This window comes from Oryctolagus cuniculus, chromosome 6 (genome assembly GCF_051225735.1).
Source record: "Oryctolagus cuniculus isolate XC-2025 breed Fujian yellow rabbit chromosome 6, ASM5122573v1, whole genome shotgun sequence".
Taxonomy (NCBI): domain Eukaryota; kingdom Metazoa; phylum Chordata; class Mammalia; order Lagomorpha; family Leporidae; genus Oryctolagus; species Oryctolagus cuniculus.
Window position 1 is genome coordinate 39,508,118 of NC_142872.1, and position 16,758 is coordinate 39,524,875.

A 16,758-nucleotide genomic window follows, 5' to 3' on the forward strand; every position below is an offset into this window, starting at 1 on the left:
CCTTTCCTGCTCATCCCCGGTCCTGAGCTTCTGCCCTCTCCCAACAATATTCGTAGACTGCTGAGCACTCAGGTGTGGACAAGCCAGACTCACTCACCTCCTGTCCTCTCAGAGCTCACCGACTCTGGGGCTACCCTGTCCGATAGGGAAGCCATTAGCTACACATGGCTCTTTAAACATGAATGATTACAGCTCAACAAGCCATTCAGTCCCTCAGTAGCACCAGCCACCTGTCAAGGGCTTGATGATCTGATGTGGCTTCCAACACCTCCATCATCACAGCAGAGTCTGTCCAGTGGGACTGCTCTGGACAAATGAATAGGGAACTCCAATCAAGTGCGGCCGAGGTGTGTTTGGGCAGAACTGCGGGGAAGTCTGGTGAGGATGTGGGGATCTGAGACGTCTTCCTGGAGGAAGTGACACCTTAGCTAAGACCTGAAAGTAGCCAAGGAACAGTGTCTTAACAAGGGGAACAGAATGTGCAAAGAGAAGAGAGAGTATACACAGGGAATTGAAAATGCTTTGCTCTGAATAGGAGCACGGACTCGAAGCAGATGAGGGGAATGGGAGAGAGGTGGACCTTAAGGAAGAGACAGGGCTGAGGCTGCCACACGCTACGCTGGCAGGGGACTAGTGTGCGGGCAAAGTCCACCGAGCCCACTCACAGCTGCTCTGGGACCTTAGATTGCGATTACACAGGGCATGCTAGGGAGACCTCCGAGTCCAGAGGCCTCACTGTGCAGAGGAGGAAGTCAAGGCCACACAGAGGGAAGTGACTTTCCAAGTGAGTAAAGGGAGGGACTTCCTGACTCCTAGTCCAGTGCTCCTCCCCAGGCCACACTCAGTCCCACAGTGGCAAGGGCTGCTTTACAAGTGTCCCACAGCACGTGTGGGGAGTGGCCACCCTCCTGGCTGCAGGGATAATTCCGTGGTCATGGTAACAGCTACTGGACTAATGACCAGGGCCAAAGATGAACTGTTTTCCTGTGCACAGACCCCTTTCTCTGCAGGGAGGAGGACTATGTGGAATGTCTGTGCACAGTTATCATAGACCCTCTGTGAGTTCCCCAAGCCTGGCTCGGGCTGGTTCCTGCCCACGGAGTCTTAAATAACAGGGGAAGCTCAAAGGGCTAAGGAGGCTCAAGGAGCTGCACCAGCATGAGCTAGGAACCCTCGGCTTTGCATCCCGGGCAGGTTAGCTCTGGGCCGTCCCTGTTGAAATGCGCAATCAGCATCTGCAAGCTTCTCTCCCACCAACTTCCCTCTTCCAGCCACGCATTCCCTGGGATCGCTCCAACTTGTTCAAGCCACGGGACACAGAGCCGGGAAGAAGAGGCCCTCGGATGGGTGGCAGGAGAGCTGTTGCAGTCCTGGCTCGGCTGTGTGGCCCTGGGCAAGTCCTTCCCCTCTGGGTTCTCAGCTTCTCCTTCCAGAATGTGAAGGAATCAGATGTGATGATCTCCAAGGGGATCTTCGGCTCTGACACCGTGAGGAAGCCCAGAAGTTCAGCGGAAAGCGAGATGGAGTGGGCCAAGGGGTCCAAATGAGAGCACTAAGGGCGAATGTTTATGCTTATCTTGTGCCAGGAACAGCACGAAGTGCTCTGGGTGAATTATTTGATGTGTTTCTCATAAGAACCCTGTGAGACTGGTTCTGCTGTTCTACCAGTGGGGAAACTGAGGCTTCTTGTGGTTTTTAGCCAACTCCTAATAATGGACTCAGCTGGAATGCAAACCCGAGTAGAGTTGACCCTCCATATCCACAGCTTCCACATCTGTGGGTGGCGTAGTGGTAAAGCTGCAGCCTACATTGCCAGCATCCCATATGGGCGCCGGTTTGTGTCCTGGCTGCTCCTCTTCCAATCCAGCTCTCTGCTAATGTGCCTGGGAAAGCCGTGGAGGATGCGCCAAGTACTTGGGTCCCTGCACTCATGAGGCTCCTGGCTTTGTCCAGGCCTAGTACCGGTATTACAGTCATTTAGGTAGTGAACCAGTGGATAGAGGCTCTCCCCCCACCCATAACTCTGCTTTTCAAATAAATAAAATAAAGCTTTGGGGAGAAAATGAGAACTATTTGGGAAGAAAGAGTTGTGTGTTGCTGAACATGTACAGACTTCTTGTCCTTAACATTATTCCCTCAGGGATACAGGATAAAAAGGAATGACACCGCATTTACACTGTTACACCGCATTTACACTCTGTTACAATTCAGAGATGATTAAAATCCATGGGGCAGGAGGGGTGCACAGGTGATGTGCAAACGCTGTGCTGTTTTACAGAGGGGATCTGAGCATCTGCAGGTGTTGCTGTCCTCAGAGGGTCCTGGAACCACTCCCCTGTGGACTGCAGTGCCCCTGGAGCTCACCTGGAGGAGATAAGAACCACACTGCACCACAGAAGATGGGTGCAGGGAGAGACTCCCAGGACCACTCTCTCGATCCGGTGTTACCGAGCCCTGCCTCACCCACCTAGACACCCTGGTCTTGGTGCTCGTGTCGTGGGAGCAGCGTTGCCCCATCTCAGTACCTGCTGCAGGAATGGCTGCATTTGATTCTGTGGGTTTCCTGCTTCACCAACCCTTCTGAAAATTCTCCAAGGAGAGGAGCTCTGCCTGCCACCAGGCCCTCGCCTAGGCTTGGCAGATCTCCAGGCCCCACTGCAGACACAGCAGTCAGAGCCTCCAGGGGGCGGCCTGGGGGGTCTGCACTTTTAATCAACTCCCAGGGGTGACCGTGGTACTCAGTAGAACTTGAGAAACTCCCTGGGCTGGGTCTGCCAGCTCCAACATCTACCCACATATAGGTGGTCAAGGATAATTTGCCATCATGAACTGGTGGCAGGTCTTGGTGTGCTTCCACTCCTCTGAACCACATAAGCATCGAATTCAGGGCTTTTGCAGAGTCCCCTTCAACCCAGTAAAATTTGTTGATCTAAACTTGTAGATGGGCAGCTGGAAGAGTCACAGTGTCAACAACTTTCAGATGCCTGCTGGTTCAACAGCGCAGCCACAGCAAGCACGTCCCTGGGATTAGGAAGAGTGGGCGACTGGGGAAACACGCACAGTGACTCGCAGACTGGCAGGATTAGAGGCAGACCCTGGGAGCCTTGAATGCCAGGCTAAAGGGTTTTTGCCTTCCTTCCGTAAGCGACGGGGAGCCACGGAAGGCTTTACTTCCATTGCCGAAAGTTTCCTGAGGCTGTGAATGACCTGTCAAACCGGCACTTTGGCAAGAGCGTGGGGCACAGTGAGAAGCGTGCTGTGAGAAAGGACATTACACTTGCTGATGACAGAGCCAGGTCTTGAAGCCACAAAGTCTCTCTCCTTATTTTACTGACACACACTGGATAGCCCTGGTTGCCAATATTTGTCTGAACAGCTGGAAACCACTCTTCCAGATGATGGGTAAATGACAGGTATTTAAAAATGACTGGCATCTCCGTCTCTGTGAGGTGCCAGGCCCCCTGCGGGTACTGAGTCACCATGTGACCTCATCACACTTCCTCTCTCTGTCTCTCACCTTCCTCATCTAGGAGGGAAGTCAGTTGTCCCTGCCTGTCTGTAACACTGGGAACGGCTGTCTGCTTGTAAGAGACACCTGTTAAGATGCTTTCGTAAAGAATACTAGCACAAGAGGTTTGTCGGCTTCAGGGACCTTCGGGGTTATCGGATCCCGTTGGTCTTGGATGGGGCCTCAGATCAGCAGGTCTCAGTCCTGGCGGCATACTGGGGGCACCCAGAGAGCTCTGCAAAGGAACAGACGCCCAGGCCATGCTCCAGACCAGTGAAATTAGATCTCTGGGAGCGGGACCTGGGCACAGGTATTTGCAAAGCTTCCCAGGTGCAAAGTTGCGACCCCTGCCCCAGCAGCCGCCCTCGTGGCAGTTGGGTTGGTTGCGGGGGGTCCCAGGACCTCACTTTCACTGGATCGCTGAGCTCCCCAGACTTGTCTCCCTTTGGGTGGCAGGGGAGGTGCCTTCTCAGTACTGGGGTCAGAGACCATGAGGACCAGGGACCTTCGAATCTGGGCGGATGAGAGCTCTGTCTCTCCTTCCGCGGATTGCACAACATTATTCATGGTGGATGCAAAAGGAAAAACGAAAACTCAGACTAAGTCACTAAGAGGACAGGAAGCACATGTCATTCTGTCAGAATCTGAAGAATGGGATTCAGGGATGCATTTTGCAAAACTGTGCTTTCCAAAGAAAAATATTTAGGGAAGCGTGTTGCAAGGTTCTTTTCAAAGGAAAAGGATCCAAGAACAAATGTTGCCAAACCAAACCATGCTGCCAAAGGAAGTGACTTCTTGGTCTATCAGATCTGGAAATAAGCGTGGAGATTATCTTGACCGGTCTTCTCCCTGGACAGGAAGGGAAACTAAGGAACAGGGAGGGGACAGCAAGCGCCCAGCGAGTAGCTGGTGAACTCGCATTACAGTCCAGGCTCCTGACCACCCGCTACCTGCTTTGCTACCCTCTGCTCCTCAGGGAGTCACCTCACTGGGTTTCTTCCGGGTCCCTAAGCCAGCCTCCACATCCCCACCTTCTAGACAGCACCCAAGGTCAAAGGAGGAGACGCAATCTGTGTGCCCAGATCTACAGCTACACAGCAGAGGGGCTACAGCCCGCAGTGGGCTGGGACAAGCCAGAGAGGAAGGAGAAGTGTCTGATGATGTGGCCTGACCTCAGAAAGGAAGCCTGGTCACCACGGGGAATTTCCCCAGGGTGAGGTCTCGTATTTATGCAAATACCACACCCCAACTAACCTGGATCTAGGATAGGAACGGGAGAAGAGAGAGAGGGGGACCGGGAAAGACAGGAGGGGACGGGCAGGGGACAGGGCCCCAGCACCCACAGGGTACCAGGTTTCATAGTATGCCTTGTCTCATTTTGTCCCTAAAAATGTCTCCCAGGAAGCAGGGCATTCCAACCCGGGGCGGGGGGGAAACCAAGCCTCCAAGAGGGGCGGTGACACCACGATGACGAGGACAGACTGGTGCTGCTGCTGCCGCCGCCGCCACTAACAGGATGAGGCTCGAGTCCACGAAGTCCAGCAAAGTTTCATTTTAGGTTTCCTTCTCACTCGCTGGGGGAATTTTATCCTGGGAACAGCTGAAGGGCACCAGGAAGGTAGAGACCCTGACTCACCTTGGGCAAATCCCAGCCCCACAGTGGCCGACACTGTTAACCTCATCACTACCAGCTTCCAGGACACTCCTGGCAGGCAATGGAATGGGCTCAAAGCTATTGAAGGAGAATCACTCAATCACTCCCCCTGCCCCAATATCTGCCTGCCCCCTCCCCCACCTCTTTAAATTTCACCACCTCCAGGAAGCCTTCCCTCGGGACTCCACTCCTTTTTAAGGTTTAAGGGAGCTGATCTTGTCTTCCCAGCGTGGGACACTAAGTAGGACCAGCGTTCACATCGGGTTTGTAGGGCCCAAAGTCTGCCTGGTAGGGCTAGGTCGTTTCACTTCCTATCAGCGAGCTCACACAACAGGCAGGGCCTGGGTTTCTGGAGTTGTGTACAGAACAGTCAGTCTGTGTACAGCGCACACTTGGGGACTTGTGGGAGGTGTGTGCTGTGTAGCCAGTAACTGGACCACAACGGCTGCATTTCTCGTTGTTCCCAGCAGTGGATTTGTGGGGCTAACACTTAACTTTTCCTGTGTGCCATCAAAAAGGGTTTCAGTGTGTGTGTTATCAGCAGAGGGTGTGCCTCTGCCACACCAGCGGTGTTGTTGATGCTGGGTGTCTTTGAGGCTGGGTATTTTATAACGGAAAGTGGTCCACTTCGTGCACACTTTTGAAGGCTGCAAGCCCAGGATGAGACAGCCCCGTCTGGCCTCTGGGGAGAGAGCTTCATGGCAGATGGTGGGCATCATGGTGGAAGCATGAGAGTGGGATCATTCGGCGAGACAGGAAGCCAGGAGGGGCGGGGCCCTCATGCTCTTCTAGAACAGTTCATGCTCAAGGGAACCAACTGGATTAGTTCACAAGAACTACTGGATTAATCTGTACAGCACCCACAGATGACCTCACCACCTCCCACCAGGCCTCATCTCTTAAAGGCCCCTTCCACCTCAATACCACCGAACCGGAGACCGTGTCTCCGACACATGAACTCTTGGGGCACACCGCTGCCCCTGGCAGCCCTGGCTGAGTCCCTGAGGGTGCGAGCGGCCGTGATTTGGGATTACATAGGTGCGACAAGCAGTGTTTATGGGGTTTGAGTGGCCTCCAGGTGTGGGAAAGACGGGATGGGAAACGTCAACTCCCCACCTGCTTGCTTTGATCAGGCCCTCCTGGGGCAAAGTCCCCGGCTGTCTGGATGGGGTGGCGTGGGGCCAGGGTTCTCAAGGTAGCTGGCAGCACGACTGGCAGGTGGCTGTGGGTGAGAGGAAGGGGTGGGACCACGCCACAGAAATGCCATGTGGCGGAAGCTTCTGAGAACAGCTGGCCTGGCGGGCAGGGCCTGCTCCCAGAGGGCTGGCTTAGGGCTCCATGGGTGCTTCCTGGCTGACAGGAAGCCAGTGGGATGGCCTGCATCAGGGGCCTCTGGCCTCACACACAGACTTCAAAAGCACTTCCTACCACTGGCTTCCCAAGTAGACACCTGGCTTCACACCTGCCTCCTCTGGTCCCTCCTCCCCGCCCCATGGCAGGCTGGAGCCCTTCTCCTGGCTCTCTTGCTCCCCAGGGTCTCCCCCCCACCCCTACCCCAGAGCCTGTTTATTCTCCCGTAAGGTGGAATCCTGCCCGTGATAATGATGAAGAACTGATACTCCTTGAGCTCTGCCTGCATCCAGGACAGTGTGCTCAGAAATACACACGCATTGCCTGGTCTAATCTTCACAAGAGCCCTGTGAAACCCACTTTACAGAAGAGAAAATCAAGGCACACGGAGTCAATTGGCCTATCTGTTCCTAGTGCTTGGCTGGGATTCAAATCCGGGCCCAGCTGCCCACACAGACCTAACCGCAGAGCCTCAGGCTGTTATATAACCAGAATTTCCCACTTGCCTCTCCCCAACTGTAACAGGAGGAAGTCTCCTTAGGACACCTGAGGTCTGGCGGGGAATGGAGAGGGAAGCCAGAGGCCGACTGACCCCTTCTGGGTTCGGAAATCCAGCTGGGGCACCTTGACACTTCTCCCTCCCGTTCTCAGCTTGGCCTGGCTGAGGAAAAGGAGACATCAGCGTGCCTGGAACGCAAGCTCGGGTTGCAGCTGCAGATCTAGCCAGTACCAATCCCCTGGTCACAGTTCTGCTTTCTGGGCTGTCAGCAAACTCAAAAATAAAAAGATTGTTTGGGGTCACTTCTAAGTGCATTTCCAGCTCGGTCAACCCATGACGTGTTGCCCATGTCTTCGGGTCGCTTGTTTCACCACTCAGAGCCTCAGTTTTCTCACCTGTAAAATGGGGGCACTCACCCCTGCACTACTACAGAGGAGCTCAGGGCTGCGCAGGCAAAACTTCATGACTGGGATCTTTTTAGCAGTGACTCACTACCCTCAGCCAAGTGAAGGGCACGGTCAAGACCAGGTTTTTTTTTTTTAAAGTAGCCAACAGTTCCCACACTACTCCACACTAGTGGGAAGTGTGAAGACAGCAATCCCAAACAGCAGCTCCTTGCTCAGCTCAAAGGACCACTCCCTTCAAAGCCATTGCCTTCCTATGATTCCTTGCTGCCCACAGAGTCGGCTCATCCCAGCCCAGAGCTCCTGGGAAAGGGGATGCTGGGAAGGGAAAAGACGAGGGGGAGCAGCAAGGAGCTGGAAAGGGCCAAGGGCAGGGGAAAGGCATAGGGTGCTTGTCAAAGCCCTGGCCCGGGCCAGCAGGCAGAGTCCCAGTTCTGTCTGCTGCTGGCTTGCAGCATGGCCCGGGGCCGTGGCTTCAGCTCTGTGGAAGCGACAGCGGTCTCAGACGCGACCGACAGGGAGGGGAGACTCGAGGGCCCCTTGCACGCTGAGAACATCGCAGCCATCCCGTCTCCCACTGGAAGACAGCAGCGGGTTGTGCTTTCGCATTCTTTTTCCTTTTAGTTTTCGTTCAGCCCCTGTGCCTTCCTCCCGCTGAACTTGGGCTGTGGAAGCCATCTCCAGCGTCGTTGGGAGAGGGCTGGGTGGAAGGAAGCTCCTTAAGGACCGCAGCCACATGAGCTCCTCAGGGTCCAGCACAGCAGGGACACTCAGCAGAAGCCGCACGCCGCCCGGGGAGAACCAGCGCCGCGGGAGAACCGGCGCCACCTCCGCTCCTCCCTCCCCTGCCACAACTCCGGGCGCCTGGGTCTTAGCAAGGCTGTTGCAGTAACCTCCCAGCTGGCCACTCTTCCTCCACGCATTTTTTAAAATGCACAGCTAGGAGGGCGGGCATTGGGCACAGTGGCTAAGATGACACTGGGGTCCCCCAGATCTTACTGGCAGTGTCTGGGTGTGGGTCCTGGCTCTGGTTCTCCTTGATTCCAGCTTCCTGCTAGTGCACACTCTGGGAGGAAGCCCGTGATGGCTTAAGTTCTTGGGTTCCTGCCACATATGTGGGAGACCTCGAGTTCTGGGCTCCCAGAACTGGCCTGGCCCAGCCCTGGCAATAGTGGGCTTTTGGTGAGAGAATCAGTAGATGGAAGAGCTCTGTCTCTCTACCTCTCATGTAAGAAATTAAAATGCATAGCTAGACACATAGTTTTCCTACTCAACCTACATCCACCCAAGGTTCCCTGGAATTATGAGAAAATCCTGATATTCGAAGTCCTCTGCAGTGGGATGCAACCCCCCCACCCCGCCTTTATTTTCCTCATAGCTGTGACTGCAAACTGTCAGTCCTACTCACATCCACTCCACATACCCTTAGGGCCCCTCTCCCATCTGACCAGCCATTAACTACCAGTAAGTGGACACGCACGTGCAGGCCCGAGGACAGTGTCTCGTCCCGTGTGTGTGCTCCTGTCTGCCCATCTTCATTCCTGGCCTCACCGAGCCACCTCACTTCTCTCTCTCGATCCCATCACTCCTTTGCTCCAGCCTCAGCTCCATTCTCCTTGGGATATGTTTCTCAAGACACGATTCTTTCGGGCACTGGATGTCTCTGATCAACAGATGACTGAGATCTTGAAACCAAAGGTCAGAACGCACCATGGGATCCATCTCTCAGCTCCTACAGTTGAGCCTGGCTCAAGGCAGGTGGTGCCTGCTCCAAGCCAGGCAGGTGCCATGCTTAGTTCTTTCACACAAAGTTTACTCCAAGGCCAGTAGAAGTTGGAGTCCCATTTTACAGATAAGGCAACTGAGGTTCTGGAATGCTCAAAGTCAGTTAGTGGCAAAGGTCTTAACTCCCAGCTCTCAGCCTTTCTGCCGATTTATCTTTGGGTAACAGTTAAATTAAACTGGGCAAACATCCCCCAAAACTCTCAGCTGCCTCTCAGCATCACAGCCTGGCGGAGGAGAGGAAGCAGGGAAGGTAAGACAAGGTAACCTCTTCGTTTCAGACGTGCTGCGTCAGACACGGAAAGCACTCTGAAATCGCTGGCTCTGATCCCTCAATATACAGATGGGGAAACTGAGGCACAGCCAGAGCAACGGCTGGTCTGCAGTCACACAGTGAGGGGCGAGACCAGACTCACAAGTCTCTGTCTGCACGGCCCCATGGTCAGCATCCCCTGGCCTGCAGATAAAGCACTCTGGCCAGCCGGTAGCCTCTGCCACAGTCACCCACAGGGCTGGGGGGAGGGGGGGCCGAGAGCCTGCAGTTGAGTCTCCCCGCTTACCGTGACTTTCACAAAGTGGAAACTTTCCACGGGCCTCGCCAGATTACCATCGCATCTGGTGCCCTGAGCACATCAAAAGAGGAAGTTCAGGTCTGGCTGCGATGGATGAAGGGCACACAGAGAAATGTCAAGGTGTTGAGAGGGCAAGGCGGGGGGCGGGGAGGGGGGTGCTGAGACCCTGGGCAGGCCCCGGGCCAGCCTTCCCGGGCTTGAAGCAAGCTCACCCTGGGAGAGCTCAAAGTGGACTCGCTGGCCGCCTGGCAGGCTGAAGGGCCTCCAGCTCCAAGGAGGGAGGTCCAGGCTGCAGCTTCTAGGCAGCAGAGGCCCTCGCTGGAAACGTGTTTACGTGTTTGTGTGTCTCTTTTTATTTCTTCTCCAAAGACAGAAAGAGTGGCAAGGGCATGAAGTGGAGGCACACTTTAGGATGTCAAAGTTAGAGGTTTCTATTTTTTTCTGTCCAACTCCCACTTTGTAGCTAAAAGAGCAGAGATTCAGGGAGGGAAAGAGAGCAGCCAAGGTCAGAAAGCAAGTGCGTGGCAGCTGCAGGTGGAGCCCGGGCCTCCTGCCTCCTGCCCCCAGCCCGGTCCTCCAGCGTAGCCTCTCTGGACAGGGCTGGGGCGATGGCCAGCTGGCCCTGGCTCAGAGGCTCCTCCTCCCGCAGCCACGCCCCTGCATTCAAAATGCACACATCACTCATCTTACAGACGGCGTCCGTATGCTTCTGGATGTGAAAAAGCGCAAACCAGGACAGGGGCTGTGGCCAGGGACGGAAGTTGGAAAGGACTTCGGAGGCAGAGGGAGCACAGGTGGCTGGGGTCTGGGGCTACGGCTCTTCAGCCGCTTGGCCGTGGGTAGCCGGGGCTGTGCTGGGCGCTCAATGGCTCGGGAGGTGGAAGCCTTTCCTTGGCCCGACCCCAACCCGGGCCCTCCCTCAGTCTCTGGAGCTGGAACAACGGCTTGGGGGTGGTGGCTGGTGCTGCCGCCCACAGCTGGTGACCTAGTCCTCGCCACCACAGAGAGACAGCAAGGCCTTCCGGAAGTCCCCCGAGGTGTCGCCCTGGCAGGAGCAGAGGGAGAGCACAGTGAGTAAGAAGGCCACCATGTCCCCTCCTTCCAGCTGCCCGTCAACCCGGACGTCCCCCTTGGCTGCTGTAGTTCACCACCGCTGCGGCTGGACAAAGGCCACAGGGACAGAGGGGGCTCCCGCAGCAGCTCCCGCGTCCCTCAGGAAGATGGCGCCAGCTCTCAGCCTGGCTTTGAGCCCCTTCAGGACCTGACCCCTGCAGAGCTCGGCAGCTCTCCCACCTCCCCTCCTTCTGGAAGCATCTCTGTCGCGTTTCCCCCTTGTGTTGTGTGAGCCCACACTCGGAGAACTGTGACTGAGCACCAACTGCCCAGGCTGCTGTTGGGGGCGCTGGGCGCCATGGTCTGGGGGACAGTCGGGCTGGGGGAGAGGCCAGACTTCCTCCCACTAAGCACACAGCCCCTTTCCTAGGCGGCTTTGAGCAGTCTGAGCATATACGGCTTTCAGAAAAATATGCATGATCTTTAAAGTTATATATTGTTGTAAGCAATTCCCATGCAAGGAAAGATCATATAATAAAAGCCTCTCTCCCATCGCTGATCCTAGTTCTCCAAATCCAGAGGCAGCCAACTGTTAGTACTTTCTTGAATGGTTTTCTGACAACAGTCTGGGTACATACAAGTATGCGTAAGCATATAACACTGCTTCCCTATACAAATGGACACATATTCTGTCTGGATGCGTGTTTTTGACTGAGAAGAAGATTCTAGATCAATACAGACTTCTCACGCCTTCTCACGGCTGTATGATACTGTCACATGCATGTACTGTAATTTATTTAAGCAGCTCTGTTGGAGGCCCTCCATCTCTTGCTCCTACACATGGTGCGGGCACAGACGCCCTCTTACACGTCTTTAGGAACCTGTGTGGCGATGCCTATAGGATAAATTCCCACCAGCAGAATTACCAAGTCCCAGCATGCACATTTCACACTTCGAAACTGCCTGACTACCTTTTAAAGGTTGCTAACAACCACCATTCCCATTGAGTCTGTGTGAAACAGCCCATGGAATGCTCTCAGTCTTGCCGACCGAATACAGACACCATCAAATTTTCACATCCTGGCCAATCTCAAAGACCAAAAAGAGGTCCATAACTCAAAGAGGGCCTAAGTACAGCAAAGGCCCCACAGTACAGCATTCCATTTATCTGAAATATCCAGAACTGGAAACCACAGCCTGTGCCCAGGAGTGGAAGCCAGGAAACCAGCAGAGGGAACTCAGGACAGAATGGAAATGTCTGGGAACTGGAACGTGACAATGGTTGCAAAACTCGGTAAATTTAGTAAAAATTGCTGAATTGTCTCCTTACAACAGGCAGATTTTATGCTCTGTAAGTGAAACTTCAATTAAGCTGTTTTTAAACACGACCCAAAAAATGGGCTGTTTTGCTTGGGAATCTGGAATTTACTTTGGTATAAACAATGAGGCAATTCCAGGGTGTTCCTTTCATTTAGAAAATCCGCACTGTTTTAAGAGCTCAACTCCTGAGAAAAAGACCATGGGCATAAAAAGACTCCTCATCTTAGGTTAGGATCCAGCATGCACTCCGCTCCCCGTGACCTCTCTGACCCTGCCTCACCTCAATGGCTTGGTGGAGGGACTTGTCGTATTTCTCGATGAATTCCTGCCGGACGTTGAATAGATCGATCTCGCTCCGGGAGACCATGATCCTGGTGAGGGTCTTCTCATCGGTGCCAGCGCCCTGAGTCAGGATGAAGCTGGATCAGGCAAGATAGTAGATGCCCACCTACCTCTGCCCCACAGAGCTTGACCAAAACCCCTGAGCCTAGGACCGGGCCTATAGGGGTTAAATAAAATCCTCTTCGAAATTCATGCCCACTGGGAACCTCCGAACGTGACTGATTCACACAGAGGGTCTTTGCACATGTCATACTGAATTAGGGCAAGACCTAAATTCAAGAATTGGTGTCTTAGGGGCCTGCACTGTGGCCTAGTGGGTAAAGTTGCCACCTGTGGCACTGGCATCCCATGTGGGCGCAGGTTCGAATCGTGGCTGCTCCACTTCTGATCCAGCTCCCTGCTAATGCACCTGGGAAAGCAGCAGCAAATGGCCTGAGTGCCTGGGCCCCTGTACCCGTTGGGGAGACCAGAAGATCTTGGTTCCTGGCTCCTGGCTTCAAATCACCCCAGACCTGGCCACTGTGGCCATTTGGGGAGTCAATCAGTGGATGGAAGATCTATCTCTCTTTCTCTCTCTCTCTCTGTAACTCTGCCTTTCAACTAAATAAACCTTTTCAAAAAAATTTAAAAAAAAATTTTTTAAATAAAGAATTGTTGTCTTTATAGGAAGAAGAGGGAGGACATGTGCAGAGACAGCGATCGGGGGATGCATCCACAGCAAGAAACACAAGGATTTCTGGCAATCAGCAGAAGCTCGGAGACAGGCATGTGATACTCTCTCCCTCACAGCTTTCCAGAAGGAACCAGCCCGGGCCAGCAACTTGACTTTGGCTGTCTGGCCTCCAGAACCAGGAGAACCATTTCTCCAGAATCAGAACCACTTCTGCTGTCACTCAGTTTGTGGGATTTGTCACTGTGGCCCTAAGAAAACAGTCCAGAGCTCAAGGAGCATGCACAGGGCATGGGGGTGTGTGGGCAGCCCCAGCTTGCCTCTGTCCCCAGGGAGTTAGGAACCCCAGCTACGTGTGAGTCCCAGCTCTGTCACTTAGGAGCCATGCAACCTTGGGAGAGGTTTTAACCTATGCAGGCCTGTTTCTTCCTTTATGCAATGAGGGTTCTAGCACAACCTCACAGGATTGCCATGAGGGTCGGCCGTGCTCAGAGGCAGAACACTCAGCGTGGGGCCAGGCACATGTAAGAGCTCAGTAAGAGTTGTCATTTGGGGACTGAGGGCTGCAAGGGGTTTCAGGCTCCTTCCTACACTGAACCACCTATGGCAGGGGAGCTCCAGGGGCTGGGCTGGGAGGCTGGCCATGTGTCACCTGCTAGAATGTGAGCTCCAGATGAGTGTCCTGCTCAGCCCTGTGTCTCCAGAGCTTAATGACAGCCCTAATCTCTCCCCTGCAGGCGCCGGTGGGACACTCTCCAAGTTGCAACAACTAAAAATGTGTCTGGTCATTGCCAAATGTCCCCTGGGGGGTAAAGCCCATGGTGAACTACTGTCTCAATGCTGAGCGACATCAAGGGGGAGGGGGCAGTGGCTGCAGGTCCCAATCTACCTGTGAATGTGCGCCTGTGCACACATGTTTGTCTGTGCACCTGCCAGTACCTGAAGGGAGAGGAGCAAAGAAACGAGCACTTCTTCTTACCTTCATGGATTTGTAAAGCTTGTCAGCAAAGAAGAGAGCCTTGTTCTTGACACTTTGAACTGGTGGAAAAGGGGGAGAGACGCAGGGAACCTGGTCAGAGACTGTGTGCCCCAGATCCTGGGCTGGATCCCCGTCCCTCCTCTCCTCCCAAGAGCCAGCTGCTGCAGATCACTGCCAATCTCAGGGTCTCACCCCCACCTCACCCCATGGCTCATCCCTAAGCCTGGCTCCCAGCAGCTGGCAGTGCCACTTCCTGTCAGTAGAGGATTCAGAGAGAATGAAGCCCGCAGGAAACCAAGGGCCTCCAGTTTTCAAGTGCATCACAGTCACCCGAGACTCCTGGTCAAAGCTCAGGTTTTTCAGCTCCACCCTTCAGATTCAGATTCTAGACACACTCAGATTCCAGACACAGGTTCTAGACTCAGATTCTAGATACAGGTTCTAGACTCAGATTCTAGACACATTTCCAGAAATAGTCCTCAGACCAGCAACACCAGCGTCACTTAGGAACTTCACAGAAACACAGACTCTCAGGCCCCACTCCATGTATGCCGAATCCGAAACTTCCGGAGGTGGGTGACCAACTTGTCTCTGCCTGGGACATTTCCGGTTTTAGCACTGAAAGCCCCACACAAACCAGGATGGCCACCACCCTATTCTGCTGCAGCTTACAGTTTTGGAACTACTGATTTACTGCCCCTAAGAAAGGGCGTCCCTGGCGTTCTTGAAGGCAGCGAGTGAATCCCGGGGGTTGCACCGGCCCCCAGGCCTGCACAGTCTCTCTGCGCTGGTGGGCCTGCTCCACAGACACTGCTTGCCTGCTTGCCCCAGCCTGGTCTTTCCCCAAGGCCTGGGGCTCTCTGGCCATGAGCAACTGCTTGATTTCCAGGCTCCTGAACCCGCCTGACACAGGCACTGGGGGTATCTCAGATAGCTCGCCCTGGAGGAAGCAGACACCAGTCCCAGTGGGCTGGAATGGTTCCGGATATTAAATACCTCCGTGAGGGCCAGGAGCACGAGGCTGGAGTTGCTCACTCCAAGGGCACACGTCTGGGAGAGACTCCCCTGCAGGCTCAGGAGTGCCCTGAGCAAAATCACATCCCACACATCTCCCTTCCCCAGCTCCTCAAACGGCTCCTTGCCGCCTCCCAGACAGACCCACACTCCTCGGCCTGCAAGCCAAAGTCAAAGTCAAAGCTCTTGCCTCCTGTGCTACCTCACCACCCCTGCTCCCTGCAACTCCCCTCGTGTCACTGTCCTGCCAGTGGAGATGTAGCTCTTATCTGCCCTCCACTACTTGACCCCCCGCCCTGCCATCAAATCCTTCCAAGTCTAGGAAGCCCCTCCCCCAACCCCAAGCCCAGGGCTTTGTCAGTCTGGTTAAGGCTCACACTGGGCAGAAACTTCTCTCCTTGGCAACCAGCCCTTTAATGGTGTTGTGTTTGTGTGTGTGCACATGTATGTGTACACATGTTGTGTGTTCAAGGTGGAAGTAGACAGTGAAGGAGACACACAAGCAGGGCAAGATGTGCAGGTGTTAAAAGCATGGGCTTTGGGGCCAGCGCCGTGGCTCACTTGACTAATCCTCCGCCTGCGGCGCCGGCACCCCCGGGTTCTAGTCCCAGTTGCTCCTCTTCCAGTCCAGCTCTCTGCTGTGGCCCAGGAGTGCAGCAGAGGATGGCCCAAGTGCTTAGGTCCCTGCACCCGCATGGGAGACCAGGAGGTCAGAGACTGTGTGCCCCAGATCCTGGGCTCTTGGCTTCGGATCGGCACAGCGCCGGCCGTAGCGGCCATTAGGGGAGTGAACCAATGGAAGGAAGACCTTTCTCTCTGTCTCTCTCTTACTGTCTATAACTCTGTCAAAAAAAAAAAAAAAAAAAAAAAGCATGGACTTTGGAGGCTGGCAGCCTGTGGCTTGAGCCCTGGCTCCTATCGTGGTATTAGCCTCTCTGAACCTCGGGGTCCTCCTTGGTTGAACTGGCTGCTAAGAGCACCAAATCCACTACAAACCAAAGCTACTGCAGTGAGCTTTGCGAGGGCCTGGCAGGAAATCCCAGTAAAAGCAACTATTTGCCCAGTGTGCACTGTGTGCCAGGGGGCCCTATTCTAGTTGCTTCACTAAATCTCAGAATCCACCATAGCGATTGGGTACCACTGTCACCTCCAGTTTGCAGAGGCTTTGGGGTTTGCCCAAGGATGTACCGCGAGAAGCTGGAAAGGCACAGACTCCGCCTGGAGTCCAGGCTTCCCTGCCTCTAGGCACTGCTCCTGGGTGGCAAAGGCCCAAGGCACACGAAGCAGCAGCAACAGCAACGACACTTCTACTTCACCCATGCTCCAACACCCTTGCCCCGCATTTCAGCAACTCTGAAATCAAGGTACAACTCAGAATTGATGGTGATTATGTGAAAATCTTTCACTGCCACCTCCTGGTGAGATTAAAAAATATACAAGTCTAACCCTTGCTTGTGTCTCCTTATCCATATATATTTTTTTTTACAGGCAGAGTGGACAGTGAGAGAGAGAGACAAAGAGAAAGGTCTTCCTTTTCTGTTGGTTCACCCCTCAATGGCCGCTGCGGCCGGCGCACCGCACTGATCCGAAGCCAGGAGCCAGGTGCCTCTC

At 54.3% G+C, this 16,758-nt stretch overlaps 1 protein-coding gene across 4 annotated transcripts in view; it reads right to left on the minus strand.

Annotated features, from left to right (window-relative positions):
- Nucleotides 1-10,098: 10,098 nt before the first annotated feature.
- The window catches only part of ANXA6 (annexin A6), a 47,241-nt gene continuing 40,581 nt past the window's right edge, over nucleotides 10,099-16,758 (minus strand). For all 4 annotated transcript variants that reach the window (XM_002710319.6, XM_002710318.6, XM_070076335.2 and 1 more), the window contains 3 exons: nucleotides 14,134-14,192; nucleotides 12,423-12,545; nucleotides 10,099-10,814 (listed from right to left, as the gene is read on the minus strand). In XM_002710319.6, coding sequence (XP_002710365.1) covers nucleotides 10,755-10,814; nucleotides 12,423-12,545; nucleotides 14,134-14,192 — 242 coding nt within the window. In that variant the 3' untranslated portion in view covers nucleotides 10,099-10,754. The remainder of the gene's footprint in view (nucleotides 10,815-12,422; nucleotides 12,546-14,133; nucleotides 14,193-16,758) is intronic.